We start from the raw sequence: 22,974 nt of genomic DNA, 5'->3' as shown, positions 1-22,974 counted from the left end.
TTAATAGAATTACAGGTTGGGCTCCATTGAGCAAAACAATACTTAGGGGTTAAAGATGGCTATTTATTAAAATTTCATCCCTTATAAGGCTTTTCTGTTCTAGAAGGTTAACACTTGGTCATTATGAAAAGATAGTAAAATCAATTTAATATCAACAGTTGCAATGTTTCTTTTATCTTCATAGTGTTCAGACATTGATCATTTAATTCCCTGAAGATAAAGTCAAGTGGCTTAATATAAACAATACAAACAACTTTCTTTATCAAAAGTGGCTTGATTGACCAATTAGTCAGGAGGAATAGTTGTTTACCAGAAAGACAATTTCAAGAGAATGAAATGGCTTGATAGGTTGCACAGTTGATTCTTAATGCGCATACCTTTCAACTGCCTCTCTAGGGCAGAAATCTTCTCTTTGAGCCCTTCCCTTGCTGCTCTCTCTGCCTGCAGATGGCCAATTTGTTCCTGGAGTTCAACGCGTATATTATTCACCTCTGCAACCTTCTCTTGATCTTTGTTCGACAACTCCTAAATATTGGAGTTTGAGTGTTAGAATTTTAAAACTTAAATTGCATTTCATAAAATTAAAGAAAGGATTTTTTAACACAGAGCATGCTTTCACTGGGCAAAAGTACAGTTAATTATTCTCACTCTGGACTGAACTAATATTAAAATAGACATTATGAGCTGAGAGATTGATGAGCTTCTAATGTACTAAATGGCTGCTAGGAATTGCATACATCTTGTGACAATGTATCGAAATGTGTCAAACCTTACAATAGATGTTTTGAGAGCATTTAAAGCTTGCAAAGTTTTTAAATCAACAGATAGTGTTGCTAACCTCTGAGGAAAATATTAATTCAAACAAAAGACCACCTGTGATAAGGATAGAAAATGGGTGGCTAAGTGACACATCAAATTCACTGAAAGTGGTGTCACAGGTGGATAGGGTCGTAAAGAAAGCTTATGGCACACTGGCCCTCATAAATCAAAGTACTGAGTCCCAGAGATGGTGAGGCCTTATTTGGAGTATTGAGTGTAGTTTTGGTCACCTACCTACAGGAAAGATGTAAATAAGGTTGAAAGAGTACAGAAAAAAATTACAAAGATGTTGTCAGGTCTGGAGGGCCTGAGATATAAGGAAATATTGAATAGGTTAGGACTGTATTCCTTGGCATGTAGAAGATTGACAAGAGATTTGATAGAGGTATACACAATTATGAGAGGTTTAGAAAGGGTGAATGTAAGCAGGCCTTTTCCATTGAAGTTGGATGGGACAATTCGCGGTCATGGGTTAAGGGTAAAAGCTGAAAACATGAGGGGAAGCTTCTTTACTCAGAGTGTCATGAAAGTGTAGAACAAGCTGCAAGTGGTGCATGTAAGCTTTATTTCAATGTTTAAAAGAAGTTTGGATAGGCACATGGATGGTAGGGGTACAGAGGGCTATTGTCCCAGTGCAGGTTGATGGGAGTAGGCTGTTTAAATGGTTCAGCATGGACTAGATGGGCCAAAGGGCCTGGTTCTATGTTGTACTTTTCTATGACTCTAACAGAGCTGTTGCCTCATAGGTCCAGAGGTTTGGATTCAATACTGTCCTCTAGTGTTTTCTGCACGGAGTTTGCATATTCGTCCTTTGGTAGCACGGCTTTCCTCTGGAACTGTCAGTTTCTTTACACATCCCAAAGATATGCATGCTTGTAGGTTAACTTACCACTTTAAATTAATAGGCAGGTGTTTGAATCTGGAAGGAGTTGAAGGGAACATGAGAGAAGGTTGTTACAGGTATAATTAGTGAGGGAATGGGACTGCTGTGTGGGCTGGCAGAGATTTCATGGGTTGAAATGTCTCTATTGGAAATACTGGAATGCAAGAAATTTTCTATCAGGCGGTATCTGCAGAGATAAACAGACCCAATATTCCAGGGTTGCAATCTCTCATTAATTAATGCCATCTTTCATGCTAAATATTTCTAGCATTTTCTGTATTTTTTTTAAATTAAAAGACTTCCAATACTTACTAGTTTTTGTTTTGGTGTTCTGTTTCATCTCAAGCTCAGATGAAATTTCTCTCTGATTCAAATTGTAATGTCTATGTCTTCTTACCAAAACTCAATCCATGTCTTTTTCTCTCAAAACATGTTACACTGAAAACTATTCTTGGATCTTAAAAATCTTAGAAAGCCTTCAAAATATGTAAATACTCCAGCATCTACAGCTTTTCATCTTAGCACAGGTGCCAAAACCCAATTCTCTAACTTTTCTCTATCTCAAAATACATAGTGTCATGTATATAAGGTGTCAGGCCCTGCTGGTGTATCTTGTAGAGCAATGAAAACCTGTGCTAACCAACTGACGGTAGTGTTCAAGGACATCGTCAATCTCTCAGTGCAGCAGATGAAGATTTATCCTAGCAATAATACAATGATGTACAGTGCGTAGAAGAAGTATTCACCCCTCCCCCCATGGTTTTCATGTTTTATTGTTTTACAACATTGAATCACTGTGGATTTAATTTGTTTCTTTGACACTGATCAACAGAAAACAACTTACGTGTCAAAGTGAAAACAGACCACTACAGTGATCTAAATTAATTACAAATATAAAACACAAAATAATTGATTACGTAAGTATTCTCCCCCTTTAATATGACACACCAAATAATCAATGGTGCAGCCAATTGGTTTTAGAAGTCACAGAATTAGTTAAATGGAGATCGCCTATGTGTAGTCAAGTTGTTTCAACTGATTGTAGTAAAAGTACACCTGTATCTGGAAGGTCCAACTGCTGGTGAGCCAGTATCCTGGCAAAAACTACACAAAAGACAAAAGAACATTCCAAGCCACTCTGCGAAAAGGTTATTGAAAAGCACAAGTCAGGAGATGGATACAAGACAATTTCCAAATCACTGAATATCTCTTGGAATACAGTTAAGTCAATCATCAAGTGGAAAGAATATGGCTCAGCTGTAAATTTGCCCAGAGCAGGGCGTCCTCGAAAACTGAATGACCGTGCAAAGAGGAGGCAAATGAGGGAGGTCACCAAGAGACATATTACAACTCTGGAGGAATTACAAGCAGCAGTGGCTGAGATGGGAGAGACTGCACGTACAACAACTGTTGCCCAAGTGCTTCACCAGTCGCAGCTGTATGGGAGAGTGGCAGAGAGAAAGCCACCATTAGGGGGAAAAAAAACACTCATATGAAATGCAAACAGTCCTGACGAAGGGTCTCAGCCCGAAACGTCGACAGCGCTTCTCCCTATAGATGTTGCCTGGCCCACTGTGTTCCAACAGCAGGTGTTACTCATATGAAATCTTGGCTAGAGTTCTATGGTCTGATGAAACCAAAATTGAACATTTTGGTCATTAGACAAAATGCTATGTTTGGTGTGAGCCAAACGCTGCATCATCAAAAACACACCAACCCTACCGTGAAGCAAGGTGGTGGCTGAATCATGCTGTGGGGATGCTTCACTGCAGTAGGCCCCAGAAAGCTTCTGAAGGGAGAGGGTAAAATGATTGCAGCAAAATACAGGGAAATTTTGGAGGAAAACTTGATGCAGTCTGCAAGAGATCTGTGACTTGGGAGAAGATTTGTTTTCCAGCAAGACAATGACCTTAAGCATAAAGCCAAAGCTATACAGGTATGTCTTTAAAAACAAAGTTAATGTCCTGGAGTGGCCAAGTCAGACTGCAGACCTCAATCTAATTGAGAATCTGTGGCTGGACTCAAAGGGCTGTTCACTCATGATCCCCATACAATGTGACAGAGCTTGAGCAGTTTTTTAAGGAAGAACGTAGAAAAATAGCAGTGTCCAGATGTGCAAAGCAAATAGAGACCTATCCACCCAGACTCAAGGCTGTAATTGCTACCAAAGGTGCATCTGCTAAATACTTTCTTCAAAAGGGTGAGTAATTATGCAATCAATTATTCTGTTTAATTATTGTAATAAGTTTAGACCAATTTGTAGAAATTTGTTTTCACTTTGACATGAAAAAGTCTTTTTTGTTGATCAGTGTCAAAAAAAGCCAGATTAAATCTACTGCGATTCAATGTTGTAAAACAGTAAAGCATGAAAACTTCCCGGGGGTGGAGGGGTGAATACATTTTACAGGCACTGTAATTATAAAGAAGGCTTGACAGCAGCTATACTACATTAGGAGTTTGAGGAGACTTGGTATGTCACCAAAAACTCTTGCAAATTTCTACAGATGTACTGCGGGGAATATGGTGGCATCACTGTCTGGTATGGAGATACCACTGCAAAGGATCCAGAAAAAGCTGCAGGAATTGTAAACTCAGCCAGCTCTGTCACAGGTACTAGCCTCACCAGCATCGAGGACACCTTCAAAAAGAGATGCCTTGAGAAGGTGGTATCCATCATTAAAGTCTCCATCTCCCAGGACATGCCCACATCTCATTGCCACCATTAAGGAGGAATTACAGGAGCCCGAAGACACATACACACACTCAATGTTTCAGGAACAGTTTCTTCCCCTACTCCATCAGATTTCTGAATGCACAATAAAACTCATGACTAGCCTCAGTGTTTTATTGTTCTCTTTTTGCACTACTTACTTAATTTTTATATATTTTTTATTGTAATTTAATTTTTTTAAATTATGTATTGCAATATGCTGCTGCAAAACACTTGTTTTATGACATATGCCAATGATATTAAACCTGACTGATTCTGTCTTCTCAACTTTCAGTTTCCACATTGCTACAGATTTGAAGGCATATTTGTAATACACTACCATTTTTGCAAATATCCTTCCCTGTAATTTCATCTCTGGACAATTCTTCTATTTGTTTGATGACTTTGCATTGCATCTTATATGAATTCAGTCCAGCCTTGAATTAAAATCTGTGCTTTATTAATTTACCCTACAATTATACCATATACCATAAACTTGGGAAGTTCTTAATTGTATACCCAAGTTATGAAATTAGTATTAGCACAGCTTAGTGTTACGTACTCCCTCCTTGGGTTTCAGAACATTTCAGATTTAATTTCAAATGTTACATACAGTAAAAATAGGTTGATAGTATAGTACAGCACTGAAGGAAAGCTACATTCTGGCTATGTTAGGATGAGATTACACACCAAAATTGTATCTTTCTGCTCATATACTGTAGTTCCAGCTCATGATGACTGCAAGATCTGCTGACATTCTGACCAGAATTAGTTTCTCCTACTGAACTGTCAGAATCATATCATCTTGTTGATGAGTTGTGCATTCACTTGTTTGCTATGTATAAACTGACTGCATTTGTCTCTTTTTCAAGATACACTACAGTTCAGGAAAGCAATTGTCATATACTTATCATATTTGATATTTTCATACTATTTAGAACAAGAGTCTCAACCTTTTCTTTACACCATGGACCCCTGCCATTATCTGAGGGTCCATGGACCACAAGTTGGGAACTCCTGATTCAGAAGGTAGCACTTTAGTCCACTAAGTCAGAATCAGGTTTATTATCACTGGCATATGTCATGAAATTTGTTATCTTTGCGGCAGCAGTACAATGCAATACATAACAATACTGGCAAGAAAAAAGTAAATTAATTACAGTAAGTATCCTTCATGGTTTCAACGTCCACTTAAGAATTGATGGCAGAGGGGAAGAAGCTGATCCTGAATCTCTGAGTTTGTGCCTTCAGGCTTCTGTACCCCCTACCTGATAGTAACAATGAGAAGAAGGCATGTCCTGGGTGATGGGGATTGTTAATGATGAACGCCACCTTTCTGAGACACCACTTCCCGTTCCTTGAAGAGGTCTTGGATATGACAGAGGCTAGTACCCAAGATGGAGCAGATTAATTTTGCAACTTTCTGTAGCTTCTTCTGATCCTGTACAGCAGCACCACCCACTCACCCCCATATCAGACAGTGATCCAGCCTGTCAAGAAGCTCTTCACGGTACATCTGCAGAAGTTTTTGAGTGCCTTGGGTGACAAACCAAATCTCCTCAAACTCTTAATGAAATATAGTCACTGTCTTGCCTTCTTCACAAAAGCATCAATACATTGGGACCAGGTTAGATTCACAGATCTTGATACCCAGGAACCTGAACTGGCTCAATCTCTCCTCTTCTGATCCCTCTAAGAGGATTGGTTCATGAACCTTCATCCTATCCTTTCTTAAGTCCACAATCAACTCTTTGGTCTCACTGATGTTGAGTGTAAGTGCAAGGTTGTTTCTGCAGCACCACTTAACTAGCTGGTATATCTCACTCCTGTATGCCCTCTCATCTCCATCTGAGATTCTGCCAAAATTGGTTGCAGGGAGAAAGTGCACAAGCAACAAGTAAAGTCAGGATATGTGGCAGCAGCTCCAACCTCTGCACCTATGAGTTTTAATAATTTGGTATACTATTTCAGGTCCTTTACACGGATCTAGAATTGTCCTTTCCTCTACTGACTTCCTTTCATTATTTGTTTCCTGATTCATTTATCTATTCAAAATAATTTACCATTTTTATACCTCAGTATTTGCATGCCATTGTGTCATTTGGGGACACCACAACTAAGAAATAGAGCATGGCTTATAGCAGTTAAAAATGGCACTCCAATTAAACACTAACCTCTGCATATTCTGCAGCTTTTGAACATGAAATCTGTTTTTCAACAATAATACCCCATTCGGTGGGGCAATTGAGCAGCTTCATTCTCTGATACCTAATTTGATTATTTGAACCATTATCTTCTAAGTTTTTTGGGCTGCTTCCCCTACACTTACTTTTCGTTTTGCTACTTGCCTAGTATAATCTGAAACAATTAGGTTTATCCTTCATGCTATATTTAACTAAATTCAGCTAAATTCCATCTTAATTTCTTCCTTGATTATGGAAGTTAATTTTCTGTAAAATTTTGTGTAACTTACCCCAAAATAGAATTTCATATGGCAATTTTAGAACTAGCAGCTGTCAATGGATGGAAAAATCCTTCAAGTGTTTGTATCCCTCACACTGGGGCTTGTATAAAAACCAGGCTCATGAGCTAACTCTGCTAACAGCCTCGTGACTCAGTGGTGAGAAGGCCACCTTCTATGGAACACACGTCTAGGGTCAGTATGATTTGGGATTCAATCAGGACAGTTGGGATGTTTCAATTAAGGAAGAACATTGATTGCAGTGAATGCAATTTAAATATTGTTCACACATACTTAACAGTCGACAAGAAATAAAAGATCGTACACTACACCAGCATAAAATTATAAAGGAATTATATTTACCAGTTTTCAACTTTAACAGGAAAAGGAAAGTAAAAGGGCCCATTTCAGTTAAACCAGTCCAATTTGCGCATAGATGCTGGAGCATTTTTCTGAGATAGTTAGGTGTATCACTGTACTTGTGTGTGGAACCCATGTTCTGCGTGAAAGACCCTAGCCACAGTTTGAACTTCCCTTGAAGATGATCTCGAATGAAATGGCTAACTCTGGGGTACTGGCACTTCCTCCTTGGAACCATTCATCTGCACAAAGCCCCTCATACAACAGGTCTCTCCTTTGAACAGCATTTGCCGGCATCTTTCCTTGTGCCCTGCTCCATAGCTCCCGCCAAAAAACCCCAAACCAGACTACTGTCCTTCAGAAGTCTGATCCCACCCAGCCCTCTGGAATGTTCCATGGCATCCCACTGGGCAAAAAGTTGCAACATGTACCAAGACAATCCTGATTGGCGGATACAACATTCCTTAGTTGGACAAATTGGCACCTTATCTTTAGCTGAAGCCAAAATATTCTTACACACTGCTTTACAGAAAACTGATAAAATAAAATACCTCTCAGCATAGCAGAAATCCTAACCAAGGCATTACATTCTCCACCTCCCAAAAGCAGTCATGTCCTTGGGCGCCCTCCCAAGACTATGGTCAACACGCTCCTAGAAGATAGCGGCGCGGCCAATGTAGATGAACTGAACACACTGATGAGGGAGAGGGAGAAATGGAGAGTCTGTCATTGTGCCCGACGCCGGCCCCCTAGGCCTGAGTCGACATAGTACAGAAGTAGTAGTAGTAGTTGAGACTTTGGAACTTACTAAATCATTATCAATAATAGTATTCAAATGAATTTCTTGATTTCAGGACCATTTGTAAATGGAAGTAACATATCTCACCATGGGGACTGACATAACACTCTGTTTCCCAGGTGCATCATACACAGCCTATCTGGGGATTTCCTGACTCTCTGAGACCACCTTATCTCATCTTCAGCTTCACCCACTCCTTGTGACTGTTCCTGTCTACTAGGGGATGCCTCCCCTTATCTGACACTCATACCTTCTGGTGACTCAGATTCCCTGGCCACCTGACTGAACTCAGCTTCATCCCCAGTTATATTGGAGCCCAGTATAAGGAGGTGCTGCCAAACATCTTCAACCTCCACTGGTGTTAACAAGTGTCAGCGAAATCTCTCTTGGAATGGGGTGTCTTCTGTCACTCTAGCTACTCCTCCAGACATGATGGGTTTAAACAGGGTGTACCATACAGTTCCTTGTTTGTGCTCACAATTCTGCTTAGGAGGAACTTGCACCTTCTCAAAAGCAGCTCTGAACACCGGGTGAATGGACAAGGTTTGTTTTAAAAAAAATTCTCCCCATTTCTCTTTTTGCATGCTCCTGCGATTCTTCTCACAATGGGAGTATGTTCCCACAAAAATGGAAGCTTCACCTTTTTCAACCAGATCTGAGCACACCAGCATGGTGTATCAAGAATCTCATTTACTGTTCTGCATCTGCTTTTGAAAACTCCAGTTTCAACAAGTAACTATCATACTACTAATCATCAACACTAAGTGCCCAAATCTCAAGGGCATCGAGTGGCGTCAATGGTAAATGCATCAAATACTGGTTATAAAAGGATCTATAAAGTAAAATAACTTGAGAACCTGTGTCAAGTATGGCTCTAGCACAAAAACTTCAATCTGTATGGATGCATCAGAACTTGGAACCACTAAACCTTCAGGAACAGTGTTTTGCTCTTTAGTATTTCCCTTGATACACTGATTATGATGCATTCTCTCTGAGACACTAGCCCATTCCTTTACTGGGTGTCTCTGTATTTTTGCTTCTTCTCTGATTATTTTTTCAAAGATTTTCCTGTCCCTCACAGTCTTGCTTGAAATGTCCACCTTCTCCACAATTTTTACAGAAAATACTGGTCACTTCTCTCGTCAAAAAATGTTTCTCATCAGCGTTCCTCTGCTTAGATAGTCCCACAGGTGGGTCGGGTTATCCAATGGATGTACCTTGTTTAGCTGAAAAATTTGCAGACATCCATCGATTCAGCTCAGCTTGAAGGCTTTTCACCTCATTCCTCAAAAGCTCTATCTCTGTGGCATTGGGGGTCACTTTAGCAGCAGAGGCTACCACTGAAGACATTTTCTCAGCTTTTGGAAAAGTTTTGCTTCTCATTCATGTTTTTCTCCTCTCTAACTTCTCTGAGTAACTTGGTAAGAGAAGGAGGAGGGCGCATCTTGTGGGTCATTCAAATACATAGAGCAATTGCATCATGTAGCAGTGCACCCTTCACAACTTGCTCCATCTTCAAGTAAATTTTCAGTCAGCTGAATGCCCCTTTGTGGCAAAACAATGCAGCAGTTTCTCCAATATGGAAAGGTAGGCTTCCTCCTGGAATGTGTGCATAAACTTAATTCAAATTTCAGCAATGCCAAAAGAATCTATGTAGTTAGCTTACATCAGCTGCTGGACCCTTTAAATTCTCTACCAGTCTGTTTTTCATATTATGAGTACTGCTATTCATCCAGTAACTGAGATGTCTGCTCAGCCATGATAACTATGGCTCTATGGAGGTACACTTTGGCATTTATCAGTCAGTGCTGTAATAGTCAAAACCAGCTCAGAACTTTAATCAATAACTGAAGGACCTGTTAGACTTCTGACATCAGACTACTGCTTTCCCCCACTTCACAGAAATGAGATAAATTTGTCTTTAAAGTCTTCACCCTCAGCTACATCCCCCCCCCCCAATAATATGGACTGCCCATCGCCTTGCCTCTACTGGCATCACTAACTTAACTTGAACTTCAGTCACATCACTGGTAGACTCGGCTAGCACTACATCCTTACCAGCTGATTGGTCCAAATGGCATTCAAACAGCATAACCTCCCCCAATACTTTTATAGAACTGAACCCTCTAAGTAGCAGTTCATCAGGAATTTGAATATCCACCCCACTCAGAATCCAAGCATTACTTATGGATACCCTCTTCGTACTTCACCAAACCTTAATCCCCATGGCATCCATAATGAAGTACCTTAATTATGACACACCTCACATTCCACAAACACTAGGTTAAACACTGGCTTAAACACACAAAGAAACTGCTTATTCAATACTTAAATGACATTCACACAGCATCTGATACCTGGATGAGCACCCCACAAATGTAACCCTCTCACTGGGCTTCAAACACAAACTTAACTCATTAGTTACATCCACATGACTCAGCTTTCATAAACAGTATGTCTTAAGCTCGGTATGATTTGGGGTTCAACGAAACAGGGCAGTGGGATGTTCCAATTAAAAAACATTGATAGTAGCGAATGCTGTGTAAATACTGCTCACACACAATTATCAGTTGTCAAGAAATGACAGATCGTACACCAGCATAAAATTATAAAGGAAGTATATTTACCAGTTTAACATTATCAGTTAACTGGAAAAGAAAAGGAAGAGAAAGGGGCCCATTACAGTCAAACCAGTCCAATGTGCGTATAAATGTTGGAACTCATTTCTGAAGTAGTTGGCTGTATCACTGTACTCATGCGCTGACCCTGTGTTCTGTGTGAAAGACCCCAGCCACAGTTTGAACTCCCCTCGAAGACCATCTTGAATGAACTGCTAACTCTAGAGTATTGGTACTTCCTCCTTGGAACCATTCATCGGCCCAAAGCCCTTCATACAAAGGGTCTCTCCTTCAAATGGCATTCGGATTCGCCAGGCATCTTCCCTTGTGCCCTGCTCCGCAACTCCCACCAAAAAACCCCAAACCAGACTACTGTCCTTCAGAAATCTGATCCCACCCAGCCCTCTGGAATTTTCCATGGCATCCCACTGGGCAGAAAGTTAGAACATATATCAAGACAATCCTGATTGGCTGACACAACATTCCTAAGTTGGACAACGTTGCTCCTTGTCTTTAGTTGAAGCCAAAACACTCTTTCTAGCAGGACACACTACTTTTACACAAAACTGCTAAAATAAAATATCTCACAGCTTAGCAGTAGAAATCTTAACCTGTGCATTACATATATTAAAAAGTTAATGGAGGATAATTTTTAAAAAAACTGGTTATGAGACAAATGTACTGCACACTTAATAAGAGCTTTCAATTGTAAATTAAATTATTGCTAATAATGTACAAATTTGCTTTGCAAACAAGTCATAACGTTAATACCAAATTCCACCTAGATGTTAGGAAGTGAGTAAGTAAAAAACGGTAAATTCTTTAGTTTTAAATAATGCCTTTGTGTCACATCTGTTTCAATTTTAGTTATTAAATGCACAATAAATCATTATCTTAAATTTCATTTCACAATGCTGGAGAAAAGGAGGAAATGATAATTAATCGAGATTCAAAGTACCTGATGTAGTTCTTCAAGTCGGCGTTTTAAACCTTCAATTTCAAAAACATGCTTGTTATTCTTTCCTTGCAACTCAGTGATCGTTTGCTTTTGGGAATTGTAGCGATTCTGGAATTCATCACGTGACTGAGCAATGTGATGAAGCTTCTCTTCCAAGTGGACTATTTTCTGTTGCTAAATGCAGCAAAATTGAGGAGCAATGAAGAAAAAAACCGTACATTGCTAAATATAAATTATGGCATTGAACACCTTTCTTTCAGATGTTGAGTTTCTACAAATATCTTTGAGCCTTGTTGTTGCCTCCCACAAAAATTATTTTTACTGACATAACATTAGCCATTTTCCTGCAACTTCATAATAGCATTAACTGTATGTACAGTTTTTAAAAACTGGCATACTCTCTTCCTTCACTTGAAAGCTACAGACCTTTGGATTCTGAGTAGTAAATTATATTTATGTTTCTCATCAGCCGTAAAGTTGATGTACTGGATGGAGTAGATTCTCTGGGTCTCATGCACTTTCATGGTCTTACATCTATTGTACCAGTTAAACTACAAATCTAATTTAATAATTTGGAACTCAGGGTAGGCTGAATGAACTGATAAAGTACTTATCTACAAATGTAATTCGTATACATGACAGCATGAAAATATGAAAGTGAAACACCTGGTTTCTACTAAAAGGAAACTTTATACTGGAGATACTGGAAATCCAGAGCAATGCTAAAAGAGAATTGGAAGAACTCAGATGGTTATTCAGCATCTGTGGAAGGAAATGGACAGTATTTTTGGTGCAGACCTTTCATTAGGACAGGAGAGGGGAGGGGGAGGGAGAGGGAGAAATTATTAAAAAGGATGGTGAGGGGGACAGAGCAAGAGCTGCTAGATGATAGGTGGATCCAGATAAAGAGGGGAGAGGGAGAAAGAGTTGGAATGATGCAAGAAGATGAGAGGTGGCAGATGGAAGTGTCAAAGGTCTGAAGATGATGGAATCTGAAGGAAAAGGATGTAGACTATAGAATAAAGGGAAGAAGTTGGAGGGGAACCAGTGAGTGACAGGCAGGTAAAGTGGGTGGGGAAGAGAGAAGAGAAAGGGTGAGGAGCAGTGGTATTAGGGAATAGAGGGAAGGGACAGAGGGAGAATGGTTACCTGAAGTTACAGAAATTGATGTTCAAGTGTATAAAAGCAAAGAAGCACTGCAGGATCACTAGGAATCTTATGTACAATGAGAACAGTGTACAGTACACTTAATTTTAGGTAGGTTCAAAAACTGTGGAGCCAAGATTTATTTTGTTGTTATTTTGGATGGGTAATTACAGTTACAAAGGCACAAGACTAACTAGGCTGATTAACTAGTAACCTGGCTGTGGAAAATTTCTTAAGTAATATCACTTGTACTCATCGGTGAGATGGGAACAAGACTGCATTTATTGTTATGACAAGATTAATGAAATAGGCTTGCCAAAGTGTACTTACAAATTGAAAATCTTTAATGTTTCTAAAATTAATTGATTATTAAAGACAATAAATAGAAGGGTTAGGGTCAAAAAATAGCACCAATACTCTTTAATGATATTAAATAATTGGATGTAATATTTGAATTTTTAAAAAGCTTTTGTTGAAGTCCCACACAGGAAGTTGATCAACAAAATTAGAGGACTTAATTTGGGATAATATAAACTGACAATGACTGAGAATTGATCATCAGGCATAAAGCAAAGTGTCTGAAAAAATGGATTAGGCTGGTAGACTATGACTAGTAGGTTACCACAGGGTAACCTACTAGTAGGTAACATACTAGTAGGGACTGGTATACAGGGATTTGGCAGGACTGTGCTTTGTTTTGGCCTCTTTACCCAAGGAAGGATGCACTTGAAACAGGAAGAGCAGTGAAGGTTCACTTGATTGACTGTAGGCGTGGTGGGTTTGCCATATGAGGAGTGATTGATAAAATAAGCCTATATTTTCTGGAATTTCAGAGAACAAATGTAAATCTCAGTACAACTTACAAAATTCTTATGGGTCTTAGTAAGCTAGATGCAAGTAGGAAGATTCCCTTCACTGAGAAGCTTGGGCCAGAGGACAGTCTGAAAGTAAGTGGTAAATGGAAGTAACTTACTTATGCAAAGGGTGATAAATTTTTCTCTATCCTGTAGAGCTCTGAAGTCATTGAGTTCCTTCAAAGCAAAGTTCAATAGATTTCTAGATATAAAAAGCATATGGGCATAGTGCAGTGAAAATAGTTCCAAGGCAGAGATTAGCCATGACCTTGAAGAACTGCAGAGAACACATGAAGAGCTGTTTGGCAAATTCCTTCTCTTATTTCTTATACTCGAATGTTTTGCTAACTAGAGTCAAAACTCACATTAGTATTGATTACTGTAAAAGTAAGCTGGCAATAAAGTCTTTGGACCTTTGTTCCCATAGGCTTTCTGGGCTAGTTGACTTTATAAACTTTTATGCATATATTTTTGATATAACTGATCATTGAAAACAGGCTTCTGATACTATCGATTCAGTAATTTGTCCTCAGGCCTCCTCATTATAATATCTCCTTCACTTAGTCCTGTTGCGTGAATGTTACCCTTTCTATGTATAAACTGACATCACTGGAATAGAGGCACTTCATAAATAATTGGCATATGATCACCCAAGTCTAAATTAATTACTCAGAAATTAATGTAGTTACTATCAGCATTAAACATACTCAAAGACTTTTTTGGGGGGAAATTCCCAAAATGCCATGACAGTAGGATGAGGGTACGGGATGGTGGAAGATCTGCAGGTATGAAAAAGAGGTCAATTAATGAGGGGGAAGTAAGGGCAGTTTGGTACAAAGAAAGGGAGAGGGGAAGGAGAGAATTAGAAATGTAAAAATGTAGAAACTTGACAAAGTCCACAGAGTTTTGAATAAAGATTATTTTTTTTATTTATTACCTCTTCCAATCGTGCTTGGTTCTTTGCCTTAATTTGCTCCTCTTCAGCTTGTGCTCGATCAGTTATGGCAGCTGCCTTCGTCCGGCTTAGGTCCTGTTTCAAACGGGGAAAGGGGGGCATCAAGAATTGTTAAGCAACACCATATTTTCTTACAAAGAACTTTAACAGGTATTTAAATGACAACCCATTTTCCTAAAATTATTCTGCAATATCAAGATCACCAGAGCTCGGAATGATTAACAACATAGATGATCAAGTGGTCACAACTGGAGTAGTCAACCCTGTCCTGACGAAGGGTCTCGGCCCGAAACATCGACGGTGCTTCTCCTCATAGATGCTGCCTGGCCTGCAGTGTTCCACCAGCATTTTGTGTGTGTTGCTTGAATTTCCAACATCTGCAGATTCTCATGATCCCATTAACTTGTGGGGTTACAGGAGATTAGCGAAATAAGACAATTTACTATAATTTTAACAATGCCTCATATTATTACTTGCCTTACAAGAAACCCCACTTAAAGAGATGAGAAATAGCATGGATGTTTATAATAATATTAATCACTCAATTCATTTACAAATATTTCAATGTATTCAAGTACAAAAGAATCAACAAAAATATCTAACTTCCATCCTGTGAAAATCTGACATTTAGTGACTTCACGATCTTCTGAAGGACTCAGCAGACATAACTCACGCATGCAGTACAGCACCTTTAAATGGATGAAGATACATCACTATGGCTGAAAGAGAGGGAGGATGGGAGGACTCCCAAGCCAGTTTAAAATGCTGGGGAATGAAACTTCCTCTACCCAGCATCTTATTAGTGAATGTACAGTCACTGGAAATCAAGACTGAGGACCTAAGGACAACATTGCTGTACTGGAGGGAAATGAGGGATTGCTGAGTTCTGTGCTTCATACAGATTTAGCTCACTCTAGACACACTGGTAAAACCCAACGGCTTCAACCAAATTGTTGTCCGGGGCTTCAATATGACTTGTTTTGAAGAAATCTTTGCTCAATTATTATCATCATCGTATCATTTGCACCACCAGGGGTCCCAATACACTCAATCACTGCTACACTATGAATAACGAATGAATAACGAATGCCTGCAATTCCATGCCCAGATTGGATTTTGGGAAATCTGATCACTTAGCTGTACTCCTCTGGCCAGCATACAGGCAGAACCTAAAGAGCAAGGCTCCAGAGATAAGGATAACAAGAAGGTGGTCAAGTGAGGCAGAGCAGCGGCTAAAGGATTGCTTATTGTTGGTGGACTGGGCCGTGTTCATGGACTCAGAGGATCCTGTGTGAAAATACACCAAAGTTGTCACAGACTTCAAAAAAACAGTTGTAGACTAGTGTGCCCCACAAAATTATGCAGAATCTTCCCTAACCAGAAGTCCTGGATGAAGAATCAGATCCACAATCTGCTGAGGGTCAGATCAGTGGCATTCAGTTCTGATGACCAAGAGGTCCAGGTATGATCTCCAGAAAGCCATCTCACATGTGAAGTGGAAATTTTAGACCAAACTTGAATGACATTCAGCCAATTAAGACCATGTTGACTCTGAATAACAGACCCCAAGATCTATTCTCTCTCACATCCTCATTACAAATCATTGATTTGCACTACCCCCCAACCATTTAGGGTAACTTACAGTAGTTAATTAACCTACCAACCAGCACAATATTAGAATGTGTGTGGAAACTGAATTACCCAGAAAACTCATACAGTGATAGAAGAAATGTGCAGATACTGCAGGAAGTTAGAATTAACTACATCTCTGCATTCGAGATGGATTGATTCATTTGCATCTCTTTACACATCTCTTCATAGTCCCGAAGGCTATGTTGCCTGCCTGGTGCCAGGGTTAAGGACATCTCTTCTGGGCTGGAGAGAAACTTGCAGTGGGAGGGCGAGGATCCAGTTGTCTTAGTACACGTCGGTACTAATGACATAGATAGGACAAGGAAGAAGGTTCTGTTACAGGAATATGAGCAGCTAGGGGTCAAATTAAAAAAACAGAACCTCGAGGGTAATAATCTCTGGATTATTACCTGAGCTACGAGCAAATTTGGCTAGGTTAAATAAAATTAGGGAGTTAAACGCGTGGCTCAAAGACTGGTGTAGGAGAAGTGGGTTTTGCTTCTTGGGACACTGGCACCAGTACTGGGACAGGAGAGAACTGTTCCAGAGGGACGGGCTTCACCTGAACCGGGCTGGGGTTAGTGTCCTAGTGAATCATATAACTAGGGCTGCAGAGAGGTCTTTAAACTAACTAGTGGGAGGAGGATTCTAGAGAGCAAATAATTAAAAAGACAATGGAGAAGGTAATGGATGTGGGTAAAAGTGGAGGAATGAAAAGACAGAGTGTGTCAGGAGGGGAAAGAATGTACGGAGATAAGCGTAAAGTTGTACAAAAGGAAAAGGTAGGAAATAAGTGTCAAACATATTTGAAAGTCCTTTATTTGAATGCACGTAGTATTAGGAATAAAATTGATGATGGTACAAATAATTACGTATGGTTATGATATTGTGGCAATTACGGAAACATGGCTGCAGGGTGACCAGGACTGGGAATTAAACATACAAGGGTATTCGACAATTAGGAGAGACAGGCAAGAAGGAAAAGGAGGTGGGGTGGCTATGTTAATAAAGCAAGAAATCACTGCAATAAAGCGAAATGATATTGGCTCAAAGGATCAGGATAACGAAACAATTTGGGTAGAAATAAGAAATAGTAAAGGGAAAAAAGCAGTGGTGGGAGTAGTCTATAGGCCTCCAAACAGCTATGACTCAGTTGGTCGGAGCATAAATCAGGAAATAGTTGGGGCTTGTAATAAGGGAACAGCTATAATTATGGAGGATTTTAACTTTCATATTGACTGGACTAATCAAGTCGGACACGGCAGCCTTGAAGAAGAGTTTATTGAGTGTATTCGGGATGGGTTCCTTGAACAATACGTTTTGAGCCAACAAGGAGGCAAGCAGTCTTAGATCTGGTCCTGTGTAATGAGACAGGACTAATAAAAAATGTCCTAGTAAAGGATCCCCTTGGAATGAGTGTCCATAACATGGTCGAATTCCATATTCAATTAGAGGATGAGAGGGTTGGATCTCAAACAAGCGTACTGAGCTTAAATAAAGGAGACTATGATGGTATGACAGCGGAATTGCTTAAGATGGATTGGGAAAATAGATTAAAGGGTAGATCGGTACTTGATCAGTGGTGTATATTTAAGGAGTTATTTTACAACTATCAAGAAAAATATATTCCACTGAAGAAAAAAGGGTGTAAAAGAAAAAATAGTTATCCGTGGCTAAGTAAAGAAATAAAGCAAAGTATACGACTAAAAAGAAAGTTATATAAGGTAGCTAAATCTAGTGGGAAGATTGAAGATCGAGAAGCTTTTAAAGATCAGCAGCAAATAACAAAAAGATTGATTAAGAAGGGGAAGATAGATTATGAAAGTAAATTGACGAAAAACATAAAAGCAGATAGTAAGAGTTTTTATAGTTACATAAAAAGAAAAAGGGTGGCTAAAGTAAATGTTGGTCCCCTAGAAGATGAGACCAGGAAATTAATGGTAGGGGACATGGAGATGGCGGAAACGCTGAACAAATATTTTGTATCAGTTTTTACAGTAGAGGACACTCAAAATATCCCAACACTGGATAAACAGGGGGCTCTAGGGGGAGAGAAGCTAACTACGATTCAAATCACCAAGGAAAAGGTACTTGATAAATTAATGGGACTGAAGGTGGATAAATCCCCTGGACCGGATGGCTTGCATCCTAGGGTCTTAAGGGAAGTGGCGGTCGGGATTGTGGATGCATTAGTGATAATTTTTCAAAACTCGCTGGACTCGGCAATGGTCCCAGCAGAATGGAAAAATGCTAATGTAACTCCTTTATTTAAAAAGGGCAATAGACAGAAGGCTGGGAATTATAGGCCAGTTAGCCTAACATCTGTGGTTGGCAAAATGTTGGAATCGATAATTAAGGAAACAGTAACAGGGCATTTGAATAAACATAGCTTAATAGGATAAAGTTAGCATGGCTTTACAAAAGGGAAGTCATGTTTGACAAATTTGTTGGAGTTCTTTGAGGACATAACATATAGGGTAGATAAAGGGGAACCAGTGGATGTGGTGTATTTGGACTTCCAAAAGGCATTTGACAAAGTGCCACACCAAAGATTATTACTTAAAGTAAAAAATCATGGGATTGGGGATAATATTCTGGCATGGGTGGAGGATTGGCTTTCTAACAGAAAACAGAGAGTTGGGATAAATGGTTTATTCTCAGACTGGTAGTTGGTGACTAGTGGTGTTCCGCAGGGGTCGGTGTTTAGTGGTGTTCCGCAGGGGTCGGTGTTTAGTGGTGTTCCGCAGGGGTCGGTGTTTAGTGGTGTTCCGCAGGGGTCGGTGTTTAGTGGTGTTCCGCAGGGGTCGGTGTTTAGTGGTGTTCCGCAGGGGTCGGTGTTTAGTGGTGTTCCGCAGGGGTCGGTGTTTAGTGGTGTTCCGCAGGGGTCGGTGTTTAGTGGTGTTCCGCTGGGGTCGGTGTTTAGTGGTGTTCCGCAGGGGTCGGTGTTTAGTGGTGTTCCGCAGGGGTCGGTGTTTAGTGGTGTTCCGCAGGGGTTGGTGTTGGGACCCCAACTCTTTACAATCTATATTAATGATTTGGAGAAAGGGACTAAGTACAACGTATCGAAATTTGCTGATGACACAAAGATGGGAGGGTGTGTAATGAGTGCGGAGGACATTGAAACCCTGCAGGGGGACATAGATAGGCTGTGTTTGGGCAGACATTTGGCAAATGAAATATAATACTGACAAGTGTGAGGTCTTGCACTTTGGCAGGAAAAATAATAGAGCAAGTTATTATCTAAATGGAGAGAAACTGGAAAGTGCTTCTGTGCAAAGGGATCTGGGGGTCCTGGTGCAGGAAACACAAAAAGTTAGTATGCAAGTGCAGCAGGTGGTCAAGAAGGCCAATGGAATGCTAGCTTTTATTGCTAGAGGGATGGAGTATAAGAACAGGGAGGTCTTACTGTAGTTGTACCGGGTATTGGTGAGACCACACCTGGAGTACTGCATGCAGTTCTGGTGTCCATATTTAAGAAAGGACATACTGACTCTCGAGGCAGTGCAGAGAAGGTTCACTAGGTTAATTCCGGGGATGGGTGGGTTGATGTATAATGAGAGGTTGAGTAGATTGGGACACTACTCATTGGAGTTCTGAAGAATGAGAGGCGATCTTATTGAAACATATAAGATTGTGAAGGGGCTTGATCGGGTGGATGCGGGGAGACTGTTCCCAATGATGGATGAAACTAGGACTAGGGGGCATAATCTTAAAATAAGGGGATGCCGTTCCAGGATTGAGATGAGGAGAAATTTGTGGGGCTGTGGAATTTACTGCCCCAGAGAGCTGTGGAAGCTACTACACTCAATAAATTCAAAACGGAGATAGACATTTTCCTGGATAAAAATGGCATTAGGGGATATGGTGAGCGAGCAGGTAAGTGGACATGAGGCTAGGTTTAGATCAGCCATGTGATCTCCTGGGCCAGTTTTCGATAGCCTGGATGGGTCGGAGAGGAATTTTCCAGATTTTTTCTCCTCAATTGGCAAATCGTTTTTTTTTCCCCGTGTGATCACGTGGGTTTGGGCAGGATGAATAATAAAATAAAATGGGCGGCATGGTGCCCAGTTGGTTGGCACTGTTGCCTTGTGGGAATTCGGTGATAACTAGAGTTAAGATTGGATCAGCCATGATCTTGTTGAATGGCGGAGCAGGCTTGAGGGGCCGATTGGCCTACTCCTGCTCCTATCTCTTATGTTCTTATGTTTTTAGTTACTGTCTCAGGCATAAAAAGTTGCTTCCACTCCATTTCGAAGGAATGGAAGAGATCTGTGTGTAAATTCTTGTAACATGTAGCAAATGTTACACACCAATTACCTCATGGTTTTATTGCAGCAAAGTCTTGGCTCAATAGCAAGTGGTTCAAAGCAATTGGAGACTATGCTTTTTCACAAAGACTTCTAAAGGAGGAATGACAGGTTTTCTGGGGTGGAGAGATAGCTGCATCATCTTCAACATTGCTGTGCAGCCCTGTGTATTTGTTTTGTATTATTCATTTATTAATTGCCACCAAAAGCCAGTTTTGTTTTGTGGATCATATCTTTTGTGAAGAATTCTGACTCAAATTCTTTTAAATTCTCATCCTTAAATCATTCCATAAGCACTACTCAAGATTTTTATTATTAATTTGAGAATTTCTTCATAGTATTACAAATTTATGAGCAGATATAAAGAAAGGAAATATATGCGATTATATAGCACTTTTCGTAACTTTACAATTACCCTCATAAGCTGAGGTGAAGTTATTGCTTATAATTTATTATAATAGTATCTACCTTAATTGTTTCATGCATACTCAACAACTGTGCTCACTCACTTCTTCCAGATGAAGTTTAATGTTTTCAAGTTTGTGAATTCTTTCCTGAAGTGCTCGCTGTGTCTCCTCCAAGTGTTGTTTCATGTGGTCCATCTGATAACATTAAAAAAGTAATCAAATAATCCTTGATCAGACATTTTGTCTTTGGTTGCTAATCCTTAACAGGTGCTGGAGTAAGTAATGTTCTTTGTACTTGCCCAACATCCAATTTCTTTTATTACTGGATATCAGAATTGAAATGCAATAGGTGGCTAGTAATCTAGCATCTGTTTATGGTGATGACATAAGATGAATTTTTATACCTTATTTATATTTCAAGTATTGCTGCATTTAAAATTTACAGAATATTATTTTTGTCTTTCTTGTAAACTTGCAAATAAAAAGCACTATTGTTTAAAATTGTGCAATTTTCTCTTCAATACTTTATAAGAACATGATTAAAATCTCAGAACCTAAATAAGTACAGGCTACCATGAGATTTTAGCTACTTTCAGAATTTCAGATCTATTTTACATTAATTTCTGTCTACCCCAGTCTCATTTTTCTCTTCTGCTTCCCATATTTTCCTTGTTATTTTTACTTTTAAGGCAGTATTACACAAATATCCATATTTGCAATTCCTTTTGAAGCTTGAATGTTCAAGTTTGCTTGTAAATGCTTTCTGCTGCCATCTGCTGGAAGCCTTATCATATTTTTGTAGTTCAGTGAAACATTGTTATCTCCCTAGGCAATTCCTCCGAATTGAGAATGAGTCACTTCCATTCCAGTTCTAAAGAATGGAATAAATCTGTATGGATTCTTAAAACATGAGGTGGACGTTGCACACTAGAGACAACATCATCTTATCAGAACAAGGTCTTGGTTCAATGGCAGAGAGATCCAATATCATCAGAGACCAAACTGCACAAACTTCAACAAAAGGAATGACCAGTATTCCACAACATGTTTTTTCCCCTCTGAGTTGAAAGAAAATTGAACATTTCTAAACTTAAACTTGTCTTATAAGGTGTATGTTATGTTCTGCTGAACAGAGACAGCATCTCAAATTTTCCTTTTCCTCTCCACATTCATCTTTCTCCACTCTCCACCCCTCTTCCCTGATCCTGAAGGAGGATGGGTGGATTTGGTAAAGTCCCAAGCATCAGTAGCAGTATGGATTAAAAACTCGACCAAAGGCAAGAAACATATCAATGTTTCCCCAATGATCAAGGCTGACATCACTACTTCATTTTAAGAAATGGGTATCTAGGTTAAAATTTCCAAATCTTTGAAAACATAAAGCTTGAACTGTGGTAAATAGTGAGGAAAGCAAATGAATGCAAGAAGGATAAATGGTATAGCAAAATAGGCAGATTAGTTATACATGAAATGTAATACAGATGTGCATTGTGTTGCACTTTGGCTAAAAGACAAACAAGAGAAAATAATTGCACATTTCTAAAGCAAGTGTTTGATCAGAAGGATCTGAGTATAAATATATGTATACACCCTTGGAAAAAGGAAATTGTATTATGGAATCCTGGGGTTCATAGATAGTGGCAAAGAGTACAAAGACATAGGAATTACACTGTACAAAATATCTATTTGGCTCCAACTAGAAAAGTGCATCCAGTACCATTACTATATTTTATAAAGGACCCAAAGGCATTAAAAAGGAGCAAAGAAAGATTTAACAGAATGGTTCAAAGAATGAGGAATTCCAGTGATAAGAATTGATGGGAAAGCCAAGGTATTCTCCATCAGGCAACAAAGGTTGAGAGGCTATTTTACATATACATACATTTGTGACAAGGTACAAGGAGGATACAAAGAAACATTTCTTTGATAAAAGGTTTCACTGTGTAGTTAGAGACCGTATTACCTCCCTCTGCCACAAAGCATCTGCATCGTCCACCATTTGTTTATATCTTTTCTTCTCATCTTCCAGATTCTCTGGCAATGCAAAAAATGACAATGCAATCAG

The 22,974-nt window shown here is 39.5% G+C and overlaps 1 protein-coding gene across 4 annotated transcripts in view; it reads right to left on the bottom strand.

The window, feature by feature from the left end:
• lrrc45 (leucine rich repeat containing 45) overlaps positions 1-22,974 on the bottom strand; it is a 79,552-nt gene that overhangs the window by 3,293 nt on the left and 53,285 nt on the right. For all 4 annotated transcript variants that reach the window (XM_059948572.1, XM_059948573.1, XM_059948570.1 and 1 more), the window contains exons 13-17: positions 22,873-22,943; positions 21,012-21,104; positions 14,546-14,638; positions 11,609-11,782; positions 378-525 (exon numbers count right to left, since the gene is read on the bottom strand). In XM_059948572.1, the coding sequence (XP_059804555.1) occupies positions 378-525; positions 11,609-11,782; positions 14,546-14,638; positions 21,012-21,104; positions 22,873-22,943 (579 nt within the window). The remainder of the gene's footprint in view (positions 1-377; positions 526-11,608; positions 11,783-14,545; positions 14,639-21,011; positions 21,105-22,872; positions 22,944-22,974) is intronic.

This window comes from Hypanus sabinus, chromosome 23 (assembly GCF_030144855.1).
Source record: "Hypanus sabinus isolate sHypSab1 chromosome 23, sHypSab1.hap1, whole genome shotgun sequence".
Classification (NCBI taxonomy): Eukaryota; Metazoa; Chordata; class Chondrichthyes; order Myliobatiformes; family Dasyatidae; genus Hypanus; species Hypanus sabinus.
The sequence above is the reverse complement of the archived record's forward strand: the minus strand, read 5'-3'. Positions and strand labels throughout refer to the sequence as shown.